The sequence below is a fragment of the Ursus arctos genome, unplaced genomic scaffold, assembly GCF_023065955.2.
Source record: "Ursus arctos isolate Adak ecotype North America unplaced genomic scaffold, UrsArc2.0 scaffold_23, whole genome shotgun sequence".
NCBI classification, from domain to species: Eukaryota; Metazoa; Chordata; class Mammalia; order Carnivora; family Ursidae; genus Ursus; species Ursus arctos.
In genome coordinates, this window is record NW_026622908.1 from 21,140,426 (window position 1) to 21,166,953 (window position 26,528).

At 47.8% G+C, this 26,528-nt stretch overlaps 1 protein-coding gene across 1 annotated transcript in view; it reads left to right on the forward strand.

Moving 5' to 3' along the window:
• The window catches only part of KIAA1549L (KIAA1549 like), a 204,236-nt gene that overhangs the window by 144,512 nt on the left and 33,196 nt on the right, over positions 1 to 26,528 (forward strand). Inside the window, exons 15-17 of the mRNA XM_057317592.1 lie at positions 864 to 1,042; positions 7,354 to 7,571; positions 13,902 to 14,031. Coding sequence (XP_057173575.1) covers positions 864 to 1,042; positions 7,354 to 7,571; positions 13,902 to 14,031 — 527 coding nt within the window. The remainder of the gene's footprint in view (positions 1 to 863; positions 1,043 to 7,353; positions 7,572 to 13,901; positions 14,032 to 26,528) is intronic.

The following is a 26,528-nucleotide window of genomic DNA, read 5'->3' on the forward strand; positions in this document are numbered from 1 at the left end:
TTGCCCAGCCGTGCTCAATAAACTGTCATTCTTAGAGATACCTGATGGGAATGTGCTTTAAGCACAAGTCAATCAGCAAGATCCACTGGCTCTGGGACTTCTTCTGCCAGCTTAGTTATGGACGCACAAGGCAGACTGGTGTCTTTCAGCAATCAGAGCAGAATTATCTGTCAGTGGGGAGAATTAATTTAACAGTGTAGGCGGAATTCACTCTATTTAATTAGGGAAGTTGTCAATAGTGTTAAATTCATTTCTCTGGCGGTTATTTCTTAGCTTTCTTTTGTTTCAACAAATGAAAAAACCCAAACCCAAATCATCGGAGAAGCAGCCCTGAGAAAGAAAAAAACATAGAGTGTCAGCGGCAATTACTATGGACAGTTGACCAGGGAAGACTCATTACTTAACCTCGTGCAAAAATGTGTGACTTTGGTGCCAGAGACTGAACTGAATGAGGTGACTCCCATTGACTGTCAGAGTTTAAGAATAGTTGTCGGCTTTGGCCAAATTGTACTTTTTTCATCTCCGACTCAAACATAGAGAAAAAAAAATTACTTTTTTTTGTTTCCAAAAACATTTTGTCACAGTTTTGAAAGAATAGTTTTCAGTGTTTAAATCCAAACCTCTATGATTCTTTCCGACCCATTGAGAATGCCGTGGAGGAATGAATGGTATAGCTCTTAAATTTAAGGGAAATCCTTGAAGTATTAATAGTGAGCCCTTGGCACAGAACCGGATGCTGTCGCTCCTGAGGTCACTTTGAGTAATGTAATGTCCTTAGTCTGGGAGCCTCACACCAATGCCCCGACGGTCGTGCAGCATGTCCCTCCGTGGTAAAAAATCAATGTGTTTATGTTGTGCTTCAGTGCCAGCGAGTGATGAAGAGGAAGGAGCGGTGCTTTTTGACAACTCGGGCAAGGTGGCTACCGATCCCTTTGACACATCTTCCGGATCTGTGCAGCTCATTGCAATAAAACCCACAGCCCTCCCTGTGGTGCATCCCACGTCGGACAGGAGCCAGGAGTCAGCAGCCCTCAATGGCGAGGTGAGCAGCTGGGGACCAGCACAGCCAGGCCTCTGGGAATTCTGACTAGGGAACACCAGCTGGGCTTACTGGATGCAGGTCACATCCGGGTGTATAAGGCTCTATCGGTCATTTTTACCTCTGGGTGCGCAGGCCGTGATGGGATCGATCAGGACACAAGTCACCCAAAATGAGTTTGTTGGGTGATGCTTTTGAAACATTTTTGCCTTTCTCAGGAAGCCCAAAGGGACTTTTTAAACACAGTAGTTATGGGGGCACTTGGGTGACTCAGTCGGTAGAGCATGTGACGCTTGATCTTGGGGCCGTGAATTCAACCCCTACATTGAGGGTAGAGTTTACTTAAAAATTGTTTGGTTTTTTCTTTAATTGTAGTTATGAAGAGAAACATCAGAAATTCTTCCCCATCCCCTTACACACATACACAACCTTCTACCGTCCTTGGTGACACTCTTAACCTATTCATTATGGGATGCCAGTGGTAGTAGGGTGAAAGGTGGAAGGAGAAGATAATGTCATACAGAAGGGAATGTGGCCTACTTAGAGGCTTCGAAGTGACCTTTAGTCCTTTTCGCCAGCTTGAAACAACCCTTTGCCTCCTTCGGGGAGGATATGAGTACATATCATGATGTTAATCAGTTTTCCTAAGAGTCTGAAAAAAATTTTGTAACATGCTCCAGAGAATGATGATTTGACCAAAGAAAACAGATGGATGGATGGATAGTGGTATGGGCAGCTTAGAGAAGAGCAAGAGAGGAAATCGGTAGAGAATCCCTGCCATTCCTCCATCTCTTGCAGCAGAATGGCCAGTGGGCTGAAAATGTTTCTGAGCTTTTAAGACCATGCATGTGGAACCCGCATGTGAGCGCCTGTCTTACATGTGGGCACACACATGTTCTGGTTTTCTCTCTTGTCCAGCTGCTGTGTTGATTGCTCATTGCATTTATCTATACTCTGCGATTGTTATCTACAACAGGTGGAAATTTCCAAGGTTTTAAAGTGTTTTTCCCATCACACCTCAAGGAACATGCCAGGCCCCTCCCTATACACCTGGGCATTGTCAACCACATCAGGGGCTCTTCCTCATTCCTCCATCCAGGCCACGTTTAAAACCTGATTCGGGAAGCTCCTCTTGCTTTCAGGACAGGAAGACTGAGCTGGCCTAAAGGTGGGATGGTTGAGGTTCATCAGTCGTTTTTTTGCGGGGGCCGGGGGGTCTGCTCCTTTACTGTTATCTTCCTCAGTACCACCACCAAAGCCAAGTAGAGTCTTGATTTCCATTCCCCAAAAAGGCACTACCTCATTCCCAGGCAGATGTGGGAGGACAGGACTTCAGGCTGGAGCCACCATTAGGTTCTCCCTCCCCCAGCCCAGAGCCAGGAAGGGGGAGCAACACATGGTGATGGATGGATGGAAGGAAGGAAGGATAGACGGACTGAGAGGGCCAGAGAAAGTGGGATCAGGAAGGGGCTACTCCAAGCAAAGCCCCACTCCTTCCAGTCTTGCCTCTGGGGCTAGGCGAGGCGTGACCGACTATCAGGGCCAGGGCGGTGCCTGGGCCAACCCCAACCCTGTGTGGGGTAGTCCAGTAAACATCGTGGATTCTCAGCACTGCTGATGTCTCATGTTTCAAGGCTGCTGTGGCCACAGACACCTCTTGGTCCTCCTGACCTAGGTTTCCCAGCAAGCCAGCGGTGGCAGGAGCAGGTAGGAGATGAAAGCACCCCTGCCCTGGGGGCCTCACAGGCTGTGCCAGGAGAGTCATCAGCCAGGCGTGGAGGCTGCCAGATCCCGGGGCTGGCTAACCCACACATCACAGATGCCCCCGCTGAGTGGCACCCCTGGAAGAGAGCATCTAGATCCCCGAGCAACCCTGGGGGGCCTTGGGCTTCAGGAGCCACCCCCCAGGAGACTGGGCTGGTTGAAGGGGTAAGCACTGGGGGCAGAATGTGGGTAGTAGTGGAGCCAAGGGTGTGGCCACACTGCGAGTGTAGATGGGCACGTAGGAGGTGGGCAGCTGTCCAAAATGAAGCCCTGTGACTGCCCCCACACAGTCCCCCGGGGTCTGGGGTACCCTGCAGTAAGTGGAGGGGCAGGCTCTGGGCTCAGGGGAGAGGGGTGGTTCCCCCCTAGGAAGTCTCCTCCTCTGCTCCTCAGAGGGCAGGGGTGGAGTGGGCACCACTTCCTCCCCACCATGCCCAGGGCCAGCTGCACCTGGGCTGCTCCATGGCACCCCCTCCCAGGGGTTCCCCAGCAAAGACTTGATGCTGAAGCCCTCGCCGCGTGGGGGCTGGGCACTGGGCAGCTGGTAGGGCCAGCTGTGCAGCACACAGGGGCCCGGGTCCGTGGCAAAACTCCCCGCACGCCCCCTCTTCCAGCACCAGCACAAGGCCGTGCTCTGCAGTCGCAGCACCTCGGCTGGGAGCAGGCTCACGGTGACCACCCAGAAGCTGCCCTTGGCCTAGGGCTTTGCAAGATCTTTAGGCACCTTGCAGAAGCATCAGTTGGAGGAGAGGTTGCGGTGGATGGAACCCTCCCAGCCCTTCCAGTCATCCCTGAAGAGGGGGATGTGGGCCGGACCTGATGGATGATCCAGGCCTGCCTCAGCCAGGGGAGGGTGCGGTCTGGATCACCAAGGTAATCACGGCCAAGTGGGGGGGGGGGCTTGTTATGCCACAGGTATTTCCTTCTTCCTCCTCTTGGAGTTCTTTAAAAAGAGCTTCACTGGTTATAGACTTACAGAGCACTTCTGTGCCAACTTCCTCATAGTTTTGTGTTTTTTTTTCCAACTTCCTCATGTTTTAGACAAAGGAACTGAGGCCATAGGGTCAACTGGCTTGCTCGGAATCACGCTGTGGTTATTGTGATAGCCCTGATAGGATGTTCAGGCCCCTTGGCTCCCTGTCCAGTGCTCCTTCCCTCTCTTTGACTTACTGTGGCCTATCAGTGAAAAATAGCATGGTGTGCTTGAAAGAGTACAGACTCTCAAGCCGTGCTATAAGGATTTGAAGCCAAGTTCTTCTTACTATTTATGTGACCTTAGGCAGGTTAGTTCATTTCTTGATGCCTCCGTATTTCCATGTGTAAAATGGGGCTATTGGGAGGATCAAATGAGATAATATAGGTAATACACTTAGAAAAGTGCTTAGCACACAATCAATACATTATTATTATTATTATTATTATTATTATTATTAGTCAACCAATGAGCAAGGATTCATTGATCATTTATCATCCTTAGTTCTATAACTTGGGAGCCTTTATGTCTTCTCAAAGCCCATCATGCCCACTGAACCTTTCCTTAGGCACAGGTCTGCCACCTGACACACAAGCCCAATGATTAGAGGCCTCTGAGGTTGTCACTAATAAACTGGGAACTGCTCTTGATTAGGACATCTGTCCAGTGTGGACCGAGATAATGGCTGCCATGCCTGGATCTTTTCAGCCCAGCTTTGTGATATGAATGTCTTGGGGGCACATTCCAGATCTTAGCTAAATTCAACATACAACTCTCTCTATCTGCCAGACCCATCACCCTGTCCCAGAAGGAAAACAGATGAGCATTTTGCCTGTCCAGAAATGGATACTTGTTACATTCTGGTAGTTAAAGGAATGGACCTTGCTGGAATTTGGATTGGAAAAGAGCCCTGAACCGTTCTCTGTAATTTGCTGCGTTGCAGCATTTAAGGCAGATTGTCTTATGATTTTCTTCCTTCTTCTCTTATGGTTGGCTTGTTTCAGTGGAGAAACCACAACCCCAAAGCCATAAATTTTCCTTTTATGAATTATAGGTAATTCTTTTAAAGATTATTTTAAAGAAAACATAATAACCACATAGAACATTCTGAAGAAAAAAGAAAAATCACTATAATCTCACTACCCTAACATATCCTGTTTTCATTTTCTCTACCTCCTCCCCAGACTTTTGATCAAACTCATGTATATTTTAGAATCTCATACAGACAACTTTGTATCTTATATCTTTTTTTTAAGATTTTATTTATTTATTTGAGAGAGAGAAAGTGGCAGAGGAGGGAGAAGGCAGCTCCTCCCCGCTGAGCAGGGAGCCTGATGCAGGGATTGATCCCAGGACTCTGGGATCATGACCTGAGCCGAAGGCAGACACTTAACCAACTGAGCCACCCAGGTGCCCTTATATCTTATATCTTAAACATTTGCAGTTGTTGCTATTGTCTTTGGGATGATCATTGTTAATGACTTCGTGGAGTAGGTATACCATTGATTGGAAAACTGATCGCCCATTGTTCAAATCCTCCGGGTAATTTGTGGTTTTAATTTTGGTTCTGGTTATTATATTTGAGTAATTTCATGCTTGACTTTTAAAACCTTTTTATTCTGAAATAATTTTAGATTTACCCAAGAGTTGCGGTAACAGTACAGAGAACCCCATCGGCTCTTTACCTAGCTACCCTGAGTGTAAACATCTTACATGACCATAGAATAATTATCAAACCCAGGAAATTAACATTTATACTCTATGATTGGCTAATCTACAGATCTCATTTGAATTTCATTGGTTTTCCCACTAATGTCCCTTTCCTGTTCCAGGATCCGGGCCAGGATCCCACATGGCATTTCGTCACGTGTCCTCCAGTCTGGGGCAGTTCTACAGTCCTTCTTTGTGACCATTCTTTGTCTTTCATGACCATTACTCTTTTGAAAAATACCAGCTAGTTATCACGGGCTGTGTCCCTCAGTCTGGGTTTGTCTGATGTTTTCTTATGATTAGATTGCAGTTATGCATTTTTGGCATAACCACGGGAGTGAGGGGCCTTTTGTGGGCATCAAGCACTTGATACTGATATGTCTGATGACTGGTGATGTTAACTTTCATCTCTGACTTTGAAGCTCTCTTGGAATGTTGCTTAAGGAGAGATTTCAGAGATGGGATTCCTGGCTCAGAGGATGTCATGCTAGCTTCTTCTCCTGACTAGTTTTCTTTGTGGCAAGCAGAATGAGGGAACAATTAAGACCTGTGAAATGCTGCCAGCCTAAAAATATCATTAAGGCCAAGGGTTGGGAGATCTTTGCAAAAGTCAGAAAAAATATGCTGTAGACCTAAAACATCTAAGGTGGGGCCTTGTGTTAGTGAACCTTGGGCCTCATCCTGTAGGTTGATCAATATCTTATCACTAGATGAATCTTGTTTATGAATTACAGAAAACCCTTTTAAAGCTTATTTTATTTTATTTTATTTTATTTTATTTTATTTTATTTTTTTAAAGATTTTATTTATTTACTCAACAGAGATAGAGACAGCCAGCGAGAGAGGGAACACAAGCAGGGGGAGTAGGAGAGGAAGAAGCAGGCTCATAGCGGAGGAGCCTGATGTGGGGCTCGATCCCAGAACGCCGGGATCACGCCCTGAGCCGAAGGCAGACTCTTAACCGCTGTGCCACCCAGGCGCCCCTTAAAGCTTAGTTTAAAGAGACTATGATAACAGCACCAGACGTGGTTATATTAATATAGTCCAGTCTGATTGCAAACAGCACTAATGGTTCTCCGTATCATCCAGTAGGTGTCAGGCTGATTTCATTGGTCAGCCCCATTCTTGGATGTAACATCCTCATCGTTTGTTATTTATTATTTATTTAGTGTAGCCATCTGCTTGTATCTTTGACGGGTCAGAAGGTGTGCTGGCCGTGTTCCTTTCTATATGACCAGACTGGCTGGCTTCGCCCTCTCCAGTAGGCACTAACTGACATGAGTGGCCATACAAGGCTTCAAAATTACCTGTCTCTCAAGAAAGATACAGACTGACAAAAATAAGCTCTTAAATGCAGTTTGGTAGAGTGGAGAGACCTTGGGAACAGGATGTCTGCTCCACCTTCTCCCTCCATTCAACCCAACTCAGTCTCTTCAAGAACCGGCTGTCTTATCCAGCTGGGCATCAGCTAAATGGCCAGGGAGGCCATTGGGTTCCTCAGGGCCGGAGCTAGAAGTGGGCACCAGGATCCAGCTGGGTTTCCAAGTCAGAAGCTCCCAGACAGGGGAACCAAATGGGTTTAGGTGGGATTAGCCAATACCAAGGCCTGAGCAGACATGGGTAGACTAGGGAGAAGGAGCCCATGATGGAAGGTCCAAGTGGCTTAGGTGAGTGTCAGGTTCCATATTGTTTGCGGCCCACTATTGTGGGCTGGTCTTGGAATGGGACACAGGTGGGTCTGGCTGGCTCAAAGGACAAGAAGTGGAACCTGGGACAGCTTCTGCAGGCATTGTAATCTGATGAAAACCTCCCACCTGTTGGCTGTGCCTGGTCGGATGTGGTCCTGAGACTCTCTCTTTCCCCCCAGGTGAACAAAGCCCTGAAGCAGAAGTCAGACATCGAGCACTATCGGAACAAGCTACGCCTCAAAGCCAAGAGGAAGGGGTATTACGACTTCCCCCCGGTGGAGACGAACAAGGCTCAGACAGAAAGGAAAAAGATGTACGAGAAAACCCAAAAGGAAATCGAGCACGTTTTGGATCCAGACCCAGAACTGTGTGCCCCATTCGCTGAGTCTAAAAACAGGTACAGTGTCTAAGGGATTCTCTGATGGTCCCTGTACCCTCAGTGGGATGAGGGCAGAGGGTGCCTTGGGTAACACGGCCCTGGTCCCTCGATCTGTTACCTTAGACTGTGATCTTGCTGGCTGCTGATCTGGACCATGCTGGTCTGTGCGAGCCGGTGCTCCATAATGAGTTTAGAAAAGCCATTTAAAATTGAAGCCATTAAAAAAAAAAATACTTGGGCAAACAACCATAATTGTCCTTTAGCTCAATAATATTTCCAAACCAATAGCCGTTTCAGAGCTGGGTAGAGATACAATTATCACCTAGCTGGTTTTTGCAACTTCCAGATCAAGGGACATTGTATTTTTCAACTAATTCGTGGCTCTTCCATAAGAAATACAAATTTCATGCCTCGCGTTTTCATGCAGCTGTAGTAAGTACTTACTGCACAGCTACTCAGAGCTCTGTGCTGGGTTCACCTCTTTAATTCATCGATTTGTTCATTTATTTGACATAGATTGTCACCTGCTATGTATGAGGCAGCATGCAAGCTGCTGAATGGTCTCCTGGTCATGTATGCTTCATCTTACACATTCATTTGTCCAGTCCACTCATGCAGCATTTCGTGGTGGGCAAGACAGCCCCGTCACTGCTCTCGTGGGACCTCAGGTCTGATGGCAGAAAAAAGATAACTACCCCAGAAGTTTGTTACTCACAAGTGCAATGGGTGTTTGCAGTGCGATGGTCTCTGGCCTCAGAGGGAGGGTCCGGCCCAGCAGTTTGAATTGATATCATCCCCAAGTTTGTTTGTTTGTTTTTTTTAAAGATGTATTTATTTATTTGAGAGAAAGAGTGCGCAGGGGGAGGGACAGAGGGAGAGAGAGAATCTCAAGCAGACTCCCCACTGAGCGCAGAGCCTGACACGGGGCTTCACACGGGGCTTCACGGGGGCCCAATCCCACAACCCTGAGACCAAAGCCGAAATTTGGAGTTGGACACTTAACCGACTGATCCCCAGGCACCATGGAATTATCCCAAGCTTTGCTGCTAACTAAGCAGAAGGTGACCTCAGCTACTGGGTAAAAGGGAAGAGGCTAGCAAAGCTAAACCATCTTTCTTCTTTTCCACCCCACCCTAAAGCACGTCCTTGGAAGCACTGTCATGGTTTGAGAACATCCCTTTCGAATACACATGCTCCTTGGCAGCAGCCCCTTGGCTTTGGGCACGCCAGCTCTCCCATCCACCCCGTACATCGTATTGGCAGGGGCACCCTCTGCAAACGGGGTGAGACAAGACAGCTCCTGGCCCGAGCAGCCGTTTGTTCCAAGCAAAAAGGATTATGTCACAGGCTTGGATGGAAGCCACAAAATCAAGCTGGGAGGTGGGGCTGAATTTTAATAATGGAATTGACATAATTTATTTTTAATAAAGAGGGAATTCTAAACCAGTGCTTCATTTACCATGCTTCTAATTCGACTCGATGGCTCTGATAAGCTAGTGATCTAAAAATCACACTTTGACCGGGGTCGCAGTGCATGTGTCGCCATGTTGATAACTGTAGAACAAAGAGAAACTGTGGGAAGGCTGGCGGTTTCTTTAGCTTTTATGCCGCTCTTGGGGACTTTTTAGTTCAGCAGTCTTTTATAGACTGGGGCAGGGAGTTGTTTTTCCCGGGTCTCCTGCTTGCACTTGGAAAATGAATCAAAGATCATATGCAAATAAGAGGAACTTATCTTGGAAGTTATTTGGGAAAATAAAATAAAAAATTTCGGCTGAAGCTTTTTATAAGGAGAATGGACACAACTTTCTTTCCCCATAGAGATGCATCCCCACTGCCCATCGGAAGTTCAGGCCGGATCCTCAAGGCCCTTCGCTGGCCCGCGGATGCTGTAAATGTGTAGTCCATTCTCCATGAATGTCTGTGGAAGAAATGATTGAATGACACTAAAAATAAGGTTAAAATTTGCTCAGCCAGTGAAGGGGAAACTATGGAAGACCACAAACTGGGTGAGGTGGGGGTAGCAATGGAGATGAGATCAGCAAGGGACGAGGTTGGGAAGGGAAGGCGTCCCAGAGAAACAGAGGGACCGTGACTTGGTAAGCTCTGAGGTGTCATTCCTGCCACACTCAGCCGTGGACTCCAGAGGCTGCCGCCGAGCGTGTGGTGTCTGTGCACACGCTGGAGTTACCCGCTGATTGCTGCTCACGGTTCAGCTCTGCGGAGTTTCTGCTCTCGGTGACCTCGCCACGGCCAGGCACGCGTGTGGGGCTCATTCTCCAGGCCAGGGGCAGCATCAGTAACCAGGACTTTACCCCGAGACCTAAATTCGATCAAATCAAAGACAACGTTTAAGTTCCAAATGTTGACTCATTCCCCACGTCTTTTAAAAGAGTCTTCACAGCTTTTTCTTTAAAGTCAGAAGAACACCCCCATTTTTATGTTATAAACTCTTACCCGGAGGCACAAAGGACGTCGTCCTGTAACTGAGGACGATGTGGCAGGAGCTCCTCCCCATAGATTCCCTCGGCTCCCACTGCCCCCGTGCCCCCCGCACCCGGCAGCGTCCTGCTTCCTGCAGGCACTGTGACTGCCCCCCCGAGGCTTTTTCTCGGCAGCCCCCACCCGAAGCGAGGCGTCGATAACGTGCTCTGGAGCACCTTCGGTCAATGGCAGGTGGGAGCCGAGGGGTAAACACCCTGGCGGGAGAACTCCGAGATGTAAGCTACGCTGTCATAATAACAACATTTTCTAGCTTCTGTTGGACGCTTTGACATCTGGGGCCTGGCCGACTCTAGAGAAACGCCCCTCCCAGGGCCGTCTAGCCAATTCCTGGAGACAGTACGGGGCTCGCCTACAAGCTCACCTTTTATATGTGAACCAAACAAGCCAGAGCCCATGCCCCAACCACCTCCTTCACACAGGGCTCTCCCACTCCAGGCTCCAATTCCTGTGCCTTAATCACCTGCAGGTTGGGACCACACAGCTAGGAACAGCCCCTCTGCCCCAGAGGCTGCTGGACTGATTCCAGCAATCCAAGCTGACGCCTGTTTACCCTGCCTTGCCTGTTCCTTCCCCCAAGAAACCGCAAGAAAGCCTCTTGCCCTCGTTTTCCCCTCACTGCTACTGCCTTGTGATTGACCCTGTTGCTTCCCCATGTGGCGTCCCGGGGCAGGCCCCTTCCTCTTGGAATTGTGAGTGTAACAAGCTATCTCTTCCTTGGCAGCTCCCTCCGGATCTGTTGGTCTTGGCCATACTAAATAAAGTAAAACCTACATTCTAACGCCACTATTCCCCATACTTCTCCAGTAAGTTTGAGCCCCAGTTGCCCAAAATACTAATCTGCTCTATCTCATACCCTCTATTGGCCTCCTTCCCTTTTCTCTCTCATTTTTCTGCTTCCTAACCTGTGCTTCCTGGAACCCTTTCCCAGGTAAACCACTTGTACTCAAATCATCACAGAGCCTGCTTCCAGGGGAACCCAACCTAAGGCAGTAACTAATAAAGGTGGAGTTGCTTTGATGGAAGCCGAGCTGCTCCTCCTCCTCGGTGGCTGCATTTCATCTTTATGGAAGCCTAAGGTTCCGTAGAACACAGTTTAGGAACTACTTTCTTCAACTATCCTGGGGTTAAAAAGCCCCTGAAAGTGAAAATAAAATTTATCGCTATCTACCCAGCAATGTTTTCAGAGGTTAAAAAAAAAAAAAACTTTTCAAGTTTGCAAATTTCAAAATGTATTAACTTTTAAAGAGTATAGCAAAATGCCCCCAAGAAATGAATATACCTAATGGAACTCTATTTGATTAAAATAAGTAATTCCTCTACCCAAGAGCTTTATTTATTTCTAAGTAGTTGCTTACATACCAGGCACACATGGGTGGTCTGGTCCATTGAGATCCATGTTAAGTAGCAGCCTTTAAGCTGGATATCATAATGGAACATTGTCTTCGATGTAAAAGGAGACTGGAGTGCACCCCAATGTCTAAGTTCTCACCCACGTTCGTGGTTCTTGAAAGGGCACACACAATCTTGCTATTGTATTTCTAATATTTCCAAAATAGCCTACTTAAATGTCAATTGCTAATCCTAGTGTTTACTCCCCCACCACCCTTATTAGTAAATCTTTTCTAAATGGGTTAATTGGCAATCTCAGGACAGTTGTGAAGTCTGCTTTTTCAAAAAGTGATCTGTAATTAGGTCAAGGATGAGAATTCTTTGGGGTCTTCCTCAAAGTGTGAATCACCCTGTTTCACAAGGTTGTGCTCCATTCCTAAAGGAAGTCTCTAATTGCAGATAACCATAGGGCAGAGTTTAAAATGTTAGGCTTAAGCTCCTATATTAGTCAGGATTCTTTGGGTTGCAAATGATAGCAATCCAGAACAAACTGATTAAATAAAATGAGAATTTGTCATTGAACATGAAAGGTCAAGGCTTCAGGCATGACTAGATCTAAGTGTTCATACAATGTCCCCCTTGTTTAGCTTGTTCTCTCATCACTCTGCTGGTTCCTCTTCAGGCTCTTACCTCATAGTGGCAAACCGGCTGCCAGCAACTCTCCGCCTATATCCTATCTTCTCAGAAACTTCAAGGCCAAGAGAATGCCTCCTTCCTGATTGCTCTAGCGAAAGCCCTGAGACTCAGTCTCAATGGGACCAACTCCTGTGCCCATTCTCTGACCAATCATTGTGGCCATGGGTATGTGATGCTTGATTCTCCAGGCCAACTCCTGCAGGAAGGGTAGCCCTCAACGGACATCAGAGTGCTCCTACCAAAAGAAGGTTATCCTGGGTATCAGGCAAACAGAGATCACAGAGGCTGTCTAAACAGCTGTAAGTTCCTCATGGTGAGGGGGTAGGTCTAATAGTGTCTATTTTATTCCCCAGGCTAATTGCAAGGGCAGTGTTTTGCCTTGGGGGTTCTAATGTCTGTTCTAAGCTAACAGCGTGTGACTGTCATGCTATGACTAACCAGGTGTGTGAACATGAAAAGCTGTGTATATGTCTACCTGCCAGGTTTCTGGCTTCCCACATAGTCACTGGGAATAAATAATGTAACCTCTTCACCTTCAACCTATGAATGGATAGAATCTTAGGATGGAGACTTAAAACAGGTGCTGTTTGGGGGGAATTCTCTGAAGACAGATGCTCTGAAATACCAGTTATTCACAGAGAAACATGCTGTTGGACGGGAGGGAAGTAGCCACCTTTGGCGCTCTGCAGTGCCATGTGAAACCACCTCTCCCCACTGGGCCTCACTCCCCACTTGTAAGAGTTGCCTCGTGTGGAAGGAGAAGAGTGCAGCCACAAGCCTCACTATGTTCCTGTTTCTTTCTTCCTCCTCAAAAATATTCCTCTTATGGCAAGTGTAAACAGTGGTGACAAATGTATGTCTTTCCTAAGGGAGCTGAGTGGAGCCTCTCAACGTGCTACTCCCTGGGCTTAGAATGTTCTGTGCAAGATTGACATGTGACTGGCTCTCTTCGAGTCTCAGCTGAACTGTCCCCTCTCTAGAGGGGCCTTCCCGAAGCATCCTATCTGCAGTTGTCCCCCATTTTAGCCATGCTCCGTCACATCTTATTTTTCATACTAGCACTCATCATCCTCTGAAATAATCATGTGAATTGTCTGTCTTCCTCATTGGAATGGGAGCCAGGAGAGCAGGGCCATGTCTGTCTTGTTCACTGTGGATCTTACCATCTTCCACAGTGCCTGGCACGTGGTAGGCACTTGGTAAATATTGGATGGATGGATGGATGGATGGATGGATGGATGGATGGACGGACGGACAGATGGACGGATGGGTGGATGAGCTCCAAACTTCCTCTTGGTTCATGGCTCCTTAGCCCAGAAAGAAATCCCCTGTGGGGAAGGTAGAAAAGAAAATCTATCAACAGTCACAGTATTAAGTGGCCCATTAGCCACAGGGTTTATTAACACGTCATAGAACCCTGTGTGTGAAATCAGAAAGATTAACAGGAACAGCAGGCTGCTGAATCAACAGTCAACAAAAGCAAGTTTAGAGGTCAAGGGAGAGCCCCTGGCCTTCCCAGCAGCAGAATTTCAGAGAAGTTGCAGTGTTGCAATCGATTATCATTACCTGGTTTCCATAAGAAGAGTATTTACAATTAAGCCAAACGGTTGCAGCATCTGGGGGAAAAAAACAAAAACAAAAAAAGCAAACTTTTATTCTACTATTATTCTGGCCTCTGACGGCCAGAGAAGAAATCTCATGAATCCTCAGATCTGCAAGGCAAATCCAGACCCTTCATTGGTTGCCTGTAGTTTGGATCAGTGGAGAATTCCATCTGTCAGGGCATTTGCTGCATCATAACAGTTGTTGAATTTTCTTCAGGCAACAGATGAAGAACTCTGTGTACCGAAGCCGGCAGTCTCTGAACAGCCCGAGTCCGGGGGAAACAGAGATGGACCTTCTGGTGACTCGGGAGCGACCCCGGCGCGGGATCCGCAACAGCGGATACGACGTAAGTCTCTGCTGGGCTAAGGTGCATACAGGCTTGGCTTTTCCCTGAAAACGAAGGAGAAAGAACATCCCATAATGTTTCACTTTACTGTATATTTGTGGAATTTAAAAGTGCACGAAAATGTTTTCTATTTTTATTATTCCTTGTTACCTATTTTGCAGAGTAAGACCACTTGGAATGTGTCAGAGTAGCAAAGTATTGCTAAAAGGGCTTTGATGTCTAAATCCAACCGTTTTATGAATAGGACAGTATTGCTCTTCAGTCAACAGCGATTCTGAATGTCCTTAATTGTTTTTCCCTCTGTCCTTAAGACTCAGTACGAACCGCGGCTGTAGGTTAGAATTCATTTGAACACGGGCTTCTTTTAACCCGTAGCCATGTCGAGCAGTTGGACGGGTTCCTGATTTCTAACTCCTCGGTATGCCATGGAGACAATCAGATGTCCGACAGAGCAATTTGGTGGTTTCATGTGATGAAAACCACGTTTATGTGCAGTCATGTCTCCAAACCGCAAAAATCGTGCTCATCCCACCGAACTTGCCAGCCGGGGAGTTACCAGGCGGTGTCTCGCATCCAGTGGCTCCCATCCTATTACTGTAGTCGCACCCATGAGCTCACGCAGACGCTCCTCCGAGGAGCTGGTCCATCAGGCTTCACCCTGCCCCAGAATTTCAGAGGGCGTAAATCTACTCTTGGGTTTCATGAAAAAGGCTTCTTTCCCATTCTCCTAACACATTTCCCTAGTTACAAACAGAAGTGTTTTGTATCAAGAATTATGATTCAAAATGTCCGGATAAAGTTTTGTTATAATCTCTGAGGTCATTTGAAAATGACGCTCAATTTCTTAAATATACCATGCTCATTGGAAGGCAAGAAGGTTTTTTTTCCCCCCTCGGGATTGGTCACTGTTGGCCACAAAAGTTTAAAATGGGATTTTTAATTGTTCCATTAAAACCAGAGATGTTCTACCTGATTGGAATGTCTAGTCACCTCACACTTACACTTGATGTCTGTGTTGGTGGTGATAACCTTATCTTTTATTTGTTTTCCTTTCTCATGTAAAACAAATTGACAGTATAGTTTTATAAAATTCTAGATGCTTCGGGCAAATCTTTTTTTTTCCCTCCAGGTGAAATTACACAACATTCATTGTTCTCATAAAAATATCTTTTATGCTAAACCCGGTCAGCAATTTGATAATCAGCCTGTGGTTAAAAATCAGGTACCTGAATTTTCCAGTTAATCTCTCCCTACCAACAGTGAACGTTCTTCCTATGTGCTCATAGTTGGCGGGAGTTCTTTTGCTCAGACATACCTGAGGTATGTGATAGGATTCTTAATGTATTTGAAGACTGGCATTAATGGGTCTCTTGTGAGATTCTAGGCACAGACATTTTTACAGTTTGAGGAAATAGGACAGTTCCCCTATTAGTCTTGAAAAGAGAACAGTGCAGTGGTTTTTTTTTTAACCGTAGACTATGCCATGACTCGCAGTAGTGACTTCATACTTTTAGAATGCCCTGTTAGTACGTTACTCACGGCAACAGAAGGAGAGAGATGATTTTTTATTTATTTATTCGACAGAGATAGAGACAGCCAGCAAGAGAGGGAACACAAGCAGGGGGAGTGGGAGAGGAAGAAGCAGGCTCATAGCAGAGGAGCCTGATGTGGGGCTCGATCCCAGAACGCCGGGATCACGCCCTGAGCCGAAGGCAGACGCTTAACCGCTGTGCCACCCAGGCGCCCCGAGAGAGATGATTTTTAAAAGGAGGTTGCTCACCCCTCACAAACAGGTGTAAATATTCCAATTATGGGTTTTGCTTTAAGGGACGCCCACTTCATCCTAATAGATTTTTCTTAAATATACATGTCTTGAGAATTGCGTGTAGTCTCAAAAACATAAGCAAAGATAAGTTTCCTTAAGACAAAATGATCATCTAGGGACTAGTTTTAAGAATTTAGACTGTTGTCTGTAAGAATGCAATTGCCTGCTGTTTCTTCTCCCTGTGCCATGTGCTGATCACATGAAAAGTAGCTATCCTTTCCTGACTGCACACGATAGACCTGCCTGTGTTCTAGTCTTTTTACGTGAATTATGTAACGGAAGGTAGGTACCCTCCCTACACCTGTTGTACAGACAAGGAAACCAAGGCACAGAGCAGTTACATAATTTGTCTACCCAACTCCAGAGCCTCTCCTCTTAACCACCATGCAGTAGGGCTTCCATATAAACCCATCACACTATATATCTGTCTTCCCATGATTATATATCCTATACTTCCGATCTCACGAAGAGGCTGGATGGCAGGTCTCACAAGAATTCTTGCACCGATAACTCACACAAGCAAAAAAATGGACCCGCAGATAAAGGAGGAAAGAACGAGAGTCATAGCTTTAAACGATGCATTCATTTTCTGAACTCCTGATTTTCCAAAAATGCTAGGGCACCTCTGACAAAAGAACCCATTAGCTCAGCAGCGAACAGGTCAGTCAGTTGCAAGTGTGTCATTCTTCCTACTGGGTCTGGGGATCTTGAAGCGAGGCCCAGATTTCCAGTCATTTCTGCCAGATTAGGGAACACCAGGGGGGACCAGCTCCTTGACATGGTAGAAACAGAAGCACTGGGAGACTGATTTAATTTCTCCAAAGCTGACCGCATTAGAATCCCTACAGGAAAGGCTGCTTGTAAAAATAAATGAATGAATAAAGAAAGAAAGAAGCAAACACACACACACAAAGCACAGACGAATCTTAGCCCCAGGACTGATGGCAGCCTGGATTGTTTGAAAATGTTTCCATAGAGCGGGATGTGTTGGGACATGCCCAAGAGAGACTCTCAGCTCCAAGGGGGGTGGCAATCACTGTGTTTTGTAACCTCTTGGTCCCCCTAAACAGCTCAGGGATGCAACACACTCCTGGCAGTTCCTGTGGCTAGTAATTTTCTAGGGGGCGGCACCCCCTTTTAGACGAAGGCATGATTTTTAGAAAGATGGCCAGACCAGCTCTTTAAACTAACTTTGGCATTGAAATGAATTCCTCCCAGTGCGTGAAGCTGGAAAAAAAGATAATGTCAGCTTAATATTTAAAAGCAAAAATACCTCTATTTCAAAGTATTTTTTAAAATGTTATTTTCTGAATAAAAGTTGTATAGAAAATAATGAGGTGGGGAGGAGGGAAAAGAAAATGCCCTACATGTGAATTCTCAGGCAGAGTAAAGACCCAAGTGATTTTCCCTCTATGAGGCAAATGAGTAATCCCTTTATGTCGTTGAGGAATCAACCTTTGCTTCCAAAGGACAAGGAATAATCAAGTCATTCCCCAGAAATAAAAATGTACTTCCTCAACCTCGATTTGTGTTTGGAGTTTTAAAATGTGACAGCAGTGGGGTCAGCTAAGTGCCTTGGCTATGAGGGAGACTCTGAAAATGAATGCTCCCCTCTCAGAACCAGAGACCTTTACAGGCTCCTTCCCTTAGGTTTCTCTCTACACCTTGTCAAAGCTCCACACCTTGGGGGTGCTCACAGAGCCTTCACGGGGAAACCCTAAAATACAGCCAGAAGGTTTAAAAATGTTGAGAAGGATGATTGATCCCTTAACAAAGCCTCTCAGAAGAGGAGATGCCAAAGATTCCACTGTAGTGACCACAATCACCAGTCACTCCAGAGGCATTCTTCCGGGAAACGTTTGGAAATGTTAGTGGAAAACCAGGTGGTTTCGCAATTGAGAAGTAGACATAAACCTACAAAAAGGGATACGATGTCAGGCATGGTTCTGCTGCAGAAAACAGAAAACCTCAAGCCATTTGAACAGACCAAACATGACTGTGAGGAGTTAGGCACTCACCAAATCATCGGAGGGCTGGCAGAATGTCCTGGGAGGGACTGAGAACAAAACCACAGGGTTGGCCCTGACCAGGTGGGGTGGGGGTGGGGGGTTGCCTCTGCCCCAAATAGAATGGAAGGGAAGGAGGGGCCTGTCCAGGAACTGCCAGGGAGCAGAAAGACAGGCCCTGCCTCATTTCCTCAGTCCAGCCTGCACACCAGGGCTGTCACTGACAGAAGCCCAATCTCAGGCACAGTCACTGCCTCACAGAGGGTAGTGAGCAAATGTTGGCTGGTCAGCCTCGGCACTGCAGGAATGCATGCTGCAAGGAGGCTGCCTAGTGCCAGCCCACCAGCCCTACCACAGGTACAAGAGAGATGAGAGGAGAATTGCCAGGCAGAGCAGTATCTGGGAAGCAGTGGGGAGAGCTAGAGGAGGCAAGTATGGCTACGGGGGAGATTGAAGCATCGCTCGGAGCTTGGTTCCAGTCGCTGGCTGAAGGCCTGGGTGCACCGTGTGGTGTGTGATGGGGCGTCTATTTGCTGGCCTCCTTCAGCTCACAAGGCAACCAGCTCCCTTTGTTCCAGGTGAACGGCGGTTACTAGAAGGGCAGGAGGCCAGAGAATCAGAGCGGGTGTTTGATGGGTTCCATCCACAGAGGAATGCAACATGATCTGGAAAGCCCCGGCTGCCTGTGATAGCTTATAGCAAGTGTGGGGCCTTCTAAGTAAATTGTCAGTCCTATATTATTAACGGAAGTCTCTCTTCCCCACTCCCCACCCCCTCCCCAGCATCTTATGGCTTTTGCATGATAGTTGGAGACGATCATCAAGAAAGTACAAGGCTGCCCTGGCGTGGCAGGATGTGGCCAGTCAAGGGTACGACCAACTCTTGGTTTCTTTGGGAGGCAAACGGTTGGATTTGAGGACTTGATCTTTCACCTTGCTCTCTGAACCGGGTGCTTTTTGTTGACCCCACCCTCACCACCATCACCCCCTTAGCATCCCACCCAGAGCTGTCTCTCATGTGTGCTCCCTGCTCAGCTTTTACTCTCTTTCTCTTACCTCTGCCAGCTAGCGTAAGCTATTAATAAACCCGGCTTGATATGTCGTCTCAAGTTAATTTAGGGGCTCTTAATCCTAAGGAAATATCTGATAGTAAGAAGTCAGTCTCCCTGGTTGAGCCCAAGGCAAAGAGGTGGAGGGGTCTGGTGGCGAAGCGAGCCTTGTGGTGCAGGCCAGATCTCACCAGGCTGTGGCTGTCCAGATGACTTGCTAACCCCACAGAGATGGGTGCCACTTGGCAAGTGGGGAACAGGAAGCGGATTCTGGTTGGCAAGTTTGAGAGGGAGTGGGCCAGGTTTCAGGATGGCCTTGTGACCTCACTGGGAGCCAGGCCTCCCCTGCAGGCCCAGGACTTCCCTCCCATGTGGGCCATTTCCCATGGGGCAGGAAACCAACAGCTTCCCCTCTGTTGTAAGCACACAAGTGCCATCTGCCTGCTCATGCTCTCTGATTCCTGTGCTCTGAGCACTGCCTGCTTCTCCTCATGGTGCCCACCTACCCATCTTGCTTCTCCTGGACTCTTGCAGGCCAGGGTCCCCTGTGTGCTGCTCTGGGTAGGAACACCTGTAGGGGAAGGGAAGGAAGCAGGAATAGGCAGAGTTAAAAGTTGGGCTATGGTTCAGCTACGACAAGGCCTCAGCTAAGCTCACGTAGCCCTGCAGAGTTGTTCCCAGCGTGTGCAAAGCGTCTGGGCTTTCGTACTCTAGCGCTGACCATCACTGGGTGTCCTTGGGCAAGGCAGCTCTCTTAAGCCAAGGACAGTTGCTACGGAGAGAGTTGACATTGCCAATTCCCACCGACGCCCAAGGCAATTGGGAGCTTGCCTTGGGAGGAAAGGGAGAGCAAAGACAGTGTGCCCAGCAGCTGGAGGGAAAATCCTGTGGTCCTGAGCAGTGCTCTCCACGCTAGTTCCTCCCTACCTTGTGTGCTCCCTAGCCCACCTGTGCCCCCAAACCCTTGCAGGAGCCGGAGCCCAGTGGACTACCGAGAATTCCTTAGGCACTGCCATCCCTTTCATTTCTTCTAGCGAACATTTACCAAGTGCTGGAGCCGTTTAGCATGTGTGAATTCAGCAACATGGGCCCTGAAAGACAAAGGAAAAAACTTAAATGTTGCCCAAAAAATTAGTTTTTGCATGTATTCTATTTGTGTTGTACATTAGAGATGATATGTTGCTTTTCACATATTACTCTGTAAGATTGCATACTCAGGCCACGCATGCTGTACCAACAGGGATAATCTAAAGGCCTTTCAAAGTTTTACTTTCTCTGATTTTTTTTTTTTTGTAAGTTTCTCTGATCTCTACTTTCTCTGCTGGCGTTAGCGTGTAAGCCCCACGGGTGATCCCACCGCATTACCTGTGCGGGGCTGGAGAAGAGAAGGATGGAGTCACTCAAGCGCTTGTCCACACCAGTGGAGCAGATGGGCGGAAACAGGTGCAGCAGGCTGGGGGAGTGAACTTGGAGGCCTGTTCCTGTCCGGGCCACAGCTGCTGCCGGTCCAGTTCCCAGTACTCACCACTCAAGAAGCCACCAAACAGCTGCCAGAGGAGTCCTTCCAAAGCACACGCCCTCGCTTCAATCCTTCGGTAGCTCCCCACGGCGCTCAGGTTAAGATTAAACCCTCAGCTCCTGGCTCAGGCTGCATCTGCTCTGGCTGGCCCGGGCTCGCCTCCTAGCAGGTGCTCGCCGCTCCCTCACCCACCCTGGGCTCCGGCCCCCCACGCCCTTCCCACATTCATCATGTGGACTCACATCTCTGTGTCTCTGCCTGTGTTCGTCCCTCTGCTCAAAGACATCCCTTCCCACCCACTTCGTGCAGCCACAGTTTCTCAGCCTCAGCTCTGTTGGTTTTGGGGCTGGATCATCCTTTGTGATGTGTGTTGTAGGCTGTGTAACCGCATCCCTGGCCTCTCCCACGGGCCACCGTAGCACCTCCGAAGTTGTGACAACACATTTCCAGACGTTATCCTGGGGGCAAACCCGCTCTGGCTTGCAGACCAGTGATCCAGGCAATGCTTGCAGAACTTATCTAAACATTTTCTCCCCCAGAATCTTCTCCTTGGCCCCAGTATCTATGAGGCTGAAGGGGGCGCCTGTCCTTGGTGCTGCCTTAGCACGGGGGACTCACTCCCATCAAAGCCCTTACTCCCAGGCCTCCATCTGTAGGTTTACTTGTGTTATTTTCCCCGTTTGACTCCTCAAGGACAGGAATCATGTTTTATTCATCCTGGAAACCTCAGCACTCGGAATAGGAACCGGCACATGGTAGATTCAGTGTCTCTATTTGGTGAGCAAACAAGCAAACAAGCATGTCAGCCAGAAGAGGTGACTCCTGATGTGACTTGAACATATAGGGTGGATTTAGGACGGATTTAGAACGCCAAGCCATATAAACATTTTATTTGACTGGCTTATCAAATCAGCGTAGACAAATGTATGTTACCGTTTGAAGTTCTAAGTAGTGGTTATCGGTTAGGACGTTTGGCTAACGTAACAGAAAACACAACCCGGATGACATGATCTTAAATCATGAAGGGAAGCTATTGGGTACGGTAAATCCAGGCGGGGTCCGACTGGGGCCTCCGTTCCACCCCTCTGCTTGTGCGGCGCTGTCCTCCCGTCGGCTTCATCTGCAGGTTGGCTCTGCTAGGAACTGGCAGCAGCAGCTTTGGCCCCATATCTACATACTACATGGACCAGAAAAGAGAGGATTTCTCCTTTCCAGCCATGAAACAAAGTTTACGGGATTGACTCTAACTGAGCCTCCGAAGGTCAGGTGCCCACCCCGTGTATCCATCACTGTAGCAGTGGGGGTGGGAGTCTTACACGGATCCGTTTAACCCAGTCAGACCTCCCCGAGGGAGCTGGGGCAGGCTAGTCGCCCCCCTCGCCGTTGGCTGAGGCCATCATGGTAGCCGCTACTCGAGGATCATTGGTGGTTGGGCCTTTTAAGGAACAACACCAGCCTAACCCTCCAGGTCGCTCATTCCTCCGGTGTCCACCTCTAATCTTTGGTTCACTCTCCGTGAGGGAGAGTTGGGTGCGCTGAAGAGCCACGGACCGCTGTTCCTTATGGGCGCGGGAAGGCCTGGCTACAGGGAGCAGTTGTGTTTTAGGGGAAGATGGAGGGAGAAAAAGGGATTTTGTGAGTCTGGCTGGCTTTTTCAAGACCTGAAAGGAGAAAGAGCAGGTCTGAGTGGGTGGTGGGGAAAGCCTGTTTTGTTACCGTAATCGTGAGGGCTCTCAAAACTAACCTTCCGGGGCGCCTGGGTGGCTCAGTTGTTAAGCGGCTGCCTTCGGCCCAGGGCGTGATCCCAGGGTCCTGGGATCGAGCCCTGCAGGGGGCTCCCTGCTGCGCTGTGAGCCTGCTTCTTCCTCTCCCACTCCCCCTGCTTGTGTTCCCTCTCTGCTGGCTTTCTCTCTCTCTGTGTCAAATAAATAAATTAATTAAATATTTTAAAAAACAAAACAAAAAAAACTAACCTTCTGTCCCCTTGCTGCCCACAGCACCAGCTCAGCTAAGAAAATGAGAGAAAGCAGGGGATGGCTCCCCTCAAAAGCGCCCAGTGACATAGCTTCCCATGCTTCCGCCTTCCCTTTGTGCTTACTTTGCAGTTGAATCCTCTTTAAAAGGCACTTGTAATTCATTGGCGGTGGCTCACGCCTCGTTCTCAGCGTTAACACGCGGTGTTGTGTAATGGTCAGGCTCCTGGCCTCTGGAGCTCGGCTGCCCTCAAGTTCCAGCTCAGCTTCTTACCAGCAACATGAATTTGGGTTACTCCACCTCCCCGGGGCTTTAGTTTTCTCATCTAGAAAATGGGGACACAAAGGACACCTGCCTTATAGGGTCGTTGTAAGAATTAAGTGAGACAACGTAAGTAAAAGCACATCGAAAACACCCAGTGAACATGAGCTGTTAGAACTAAGGCTAACAGATTCCATGAGGGAGAGAGGGATCCTATTTTTCGTTTCTCTTCCATCCCAGCACTCTACATCTCGGGACTGCTGGGAATTTTGTCACACATTGTGGTATTGTGATTTATAAGAAGAAATATATATTTGGTTTCCGTCCACTATTCCAGACACAGAGCTCCAAAAACCCTTGGAATTTCCTAAGTGATGAGCAAATTAAAGTGTGTTTTGTTATGTTAATGAGGTGATTTGAAAAGCACCTAAGGATGGGGCTGGTTGCACACAGAGCCAACCACCTACCCGCGATTAGGGGGTTGGAACTTTCAGTGAAATTTGCAATTTTGCAGAGACTTTTAAAAATTCCATTTGCATGCCGATTGCAGAAAAGAAGTCACCAAACCACGGTGCCTGTTCTGAAGGGTACCAGTCTCCCTTCATTGTCAGAGAAGCTCTTGAGAGGTGGGCTCCGGAGGAAGGGGCTGCCTGCACCTGGGCCCCGGATATCGCTTCTCCCCGCAAGGGGAAGTGAAAACTCCCTGGACTTTGGTTTCCAAAAGCAGCTTTGTAAATATGTCTCTGCTTACTTGGTGACAGGCAGCACTTGCACTGGGGCTGGTCAGCCCAGAGCTGGCGTCAGATGGCCAGAAGCAGCCCTAATTTTGTGTTGCCCAAAGGACCCTGTTTGGTAGAGAGAAAAATGGACATGGAGCCAGATCAAGGCGTTGTGGCCAGATGGCCTGAAAAAGGATCTTGCTGAACCCTCCACTTGGTCTCTGGGCTCCTGCTGTGAAGTTGCAGAATTTGTTCAGAACCTGTTCTCCTTGCCGGACGGAGCTGGGATTAGCACGGAGCGGAAAATCAGGGCCTGGGGGCCAACTCTGGTACTCCGTAAGTGGAGAGACTGAGCGAGGCAAAGTGATGTCGTACATACTCGTGTGTCTTGGAAAGTGTGGCCTTGTAAGACATCTATCTGTTGTTAGGAAAATGTCATTTATTATTGTCCAGTAAAACTTTGGTCATGAGACCCTTCAGAGGGCCATATGCTTGGAGGATGATTGCTAACATATATCATGGGAGTTTAGAGATAAAGGAAGTTTCCAAAGGAATGTTTATATGTTAAAGGAAGTGGACTTACGGGATCTTGGGAGGTCGGGATAATGTTGAGCTAAGATTGCCTTTTGCCCTTAGCAAAGTCTTAACATCAAGGCAGTTGAGTTCCTCGAGGAAGGTCACTCTGCCTGTCTCAAGGACTTGTCAGGGGGCTGTAAGTTATAAGGAAATTTAGGTTTTTTTCTCTTGCCTGTGTTCCCACGTCATCAAGAGCCCTTCATCCCTCCTCTTCCACTGCATTCTAAATAAAGCTATCTAATGTGGTGTCTAAATGTGACATCTCTTCCAATGGAGTGGGGGCCCCCAAATGTGGGGCGACAATCAGGTAGAAGCTGGTGGCTTGGGCAGTAAAGGAATTCACCTGAGACAGAACAAAGAAGATAGAATATTGAACACACGGCAAGGGAGCAGGCAAGGAGCAGAGAGCAGGACAGCAGAGGAGAGTTTGTCTGCCACAAGGCAGTGGGTGGGGGCCATTTTTAAAGGGGGAAGACGAAGAGGTATAATGACGTATGGACATACGGAATTTTCCCATTTTTGACAACTGTGCCTAGTTGTAAGTAGCCCATTAGTTAGGGCTGATGGATATTTTGAGGTGAGTCACCTGCTGGGCTTGTCTGGATTCAGCCGGGGGGGGGGGGGGGTCACTGTGAGCCTTTTCTAGGTCCCATCGCTCAAGCCTGTTTGCCTAAAAGCGGCCTCTACGTCTAATTCATTTTAGACACTTGGCAATGTGTTTTCCTGGTAGAGGCTTTTGAGCAGAAATCCTCCAGGCTCTCATTTAAGATGAATTTCCATTTATTCATTCAACTAGTATGTATTAAAATCCTACTATTTGCCGTGGACACAACGAAGTCCCTGCCCTCAGGGAGCTTATATTCCAGTAGGAAGAACTTGTGATCAACACCTGAGCGCAACCTGTTCAGCACAATGTCAGAAATGCTCCTAATAGGTTGACCCAGGGGAAGGCTCTCAGGGGGAGGTGACTTCTGAGCAAAGACCAGAAATGAGGGAGCTAGCCAGGCTAGCCCTTGGGGGAAGAGCATTTGGGCAGAAGGAACAGCAAGTGGGAGGAGCCAGAGGAAGACGTATGCCTGGGGAGCTCAGAGAACATCAAGGAGACCCGAGTAGCAAGATGCCCTGTTTTGGTAAAGGTCTCAGCTTCGTCTCCTTCGTTTGTTTCATCCCCACATCTCTTCTCTCAGCAAGCCTTGTCAGCTCTCTTCCAAAACATCTCTCCAGCCTGTCCATACCTCGTTTGTCCACGAGCACTCTAATTCACGCCCCTGCTGTTTCTCCTTACCTGGATGACCACAAGAGCCTTCTCACTCGCCCTCCGTAAATTCCAGTCACATTTCTCCCTTGCTTAAAATTCTTCAAGAGTTTCCCATTGCCCTTTGAAAACACTCCAGCCTTCTTACCGTGGCCTTCAAGACTCTACGTGATCTGGCTCCTGCCTGCCTTTCTAGCCCCTTCTCCTGACAGCTGGGGCTCCAGCCACATGGTTCATGTGTTACAGCTCAGACTGCCCTAACGAAGTGTCACGGACCTGGTAACTTAAAACAACTGAAATTATTTTCTCACAGTTTCAGAGGCTGGATGTCTAAGATCAGGGTGTTGGCAGGGTTGGTTCCTTCTGGGGGTCGTGAGAGAAGATTCTGTTCTAGGCTTTTCTCTCTGGATTCTAGAGGGCTGTCTTCTCCCTGTCTTCATACCATCTGCCCTCTTCACATCCCTGTGTCCGAATCTCCTCTTCTTATAAGGACACCAGCCCTACTGAACTAGGCCCCGCTCTCATGGCCTCGTTTTAATTTCATTACCCCTGCAAAGACCTTATCTCCAAATACAGTTTCATTCGAAGGTACTAGGGTTAGGACTTCAACATAGGAATTCAGGGGGTTCTCAGTTCAGCCCATAACAGCCCACCTTTCTCTTTCTCAAATACTACCAGCTCTTTCCCATCTCAGGACTTTTTCACAAGCCTCCCTGTGATCATCACATGGCTAACCCCTTCTCCTTCGGGTCTTCAAAAATGTCACCTCTTCAGAGAGGCCTTCCCTGACCATCCCCATAGAACTAGCTATGTTACCCAAGCCATTTTGTTCTGTGTTATAGGATAAAATATATAGGTCTTTAGCGTACCACTGAATGTACCCTTACAATCACCAGTCCAGTCAAAATATAGGACATTTTTATCAGCTTCTGAAGGTCACACTGTCTGTACCATGCCCCCCACAGGCAACCAGTTTTCTGATCTCTACCCTCATAGTTTTACCTATTCTTGGACTTCATATAAATGACATTATTTGGTATTTACTCTTTGTGTCTGACTTCTTTTGCTCAGAATTCACCTATGTTGGGACACCTGGGTGGCTCACTCAGTTAAGCATCCAACTCTTGGTTTTGGCTCAGGGCATGATCTCAGGGTCCTGATCTCAGGGTCGTGAGATTGAGCCCCACATCAGGCTCCATGCTCAGTGTGGAGTCTGCTTAAGACTCACTCTGGCCCTCCCCTCTGCCCTCTCTCTTTGTCTCTCTTAAATAAATAAATCGTAAAAAAAAAAAAAAAGAATTCACCTATTTTGTT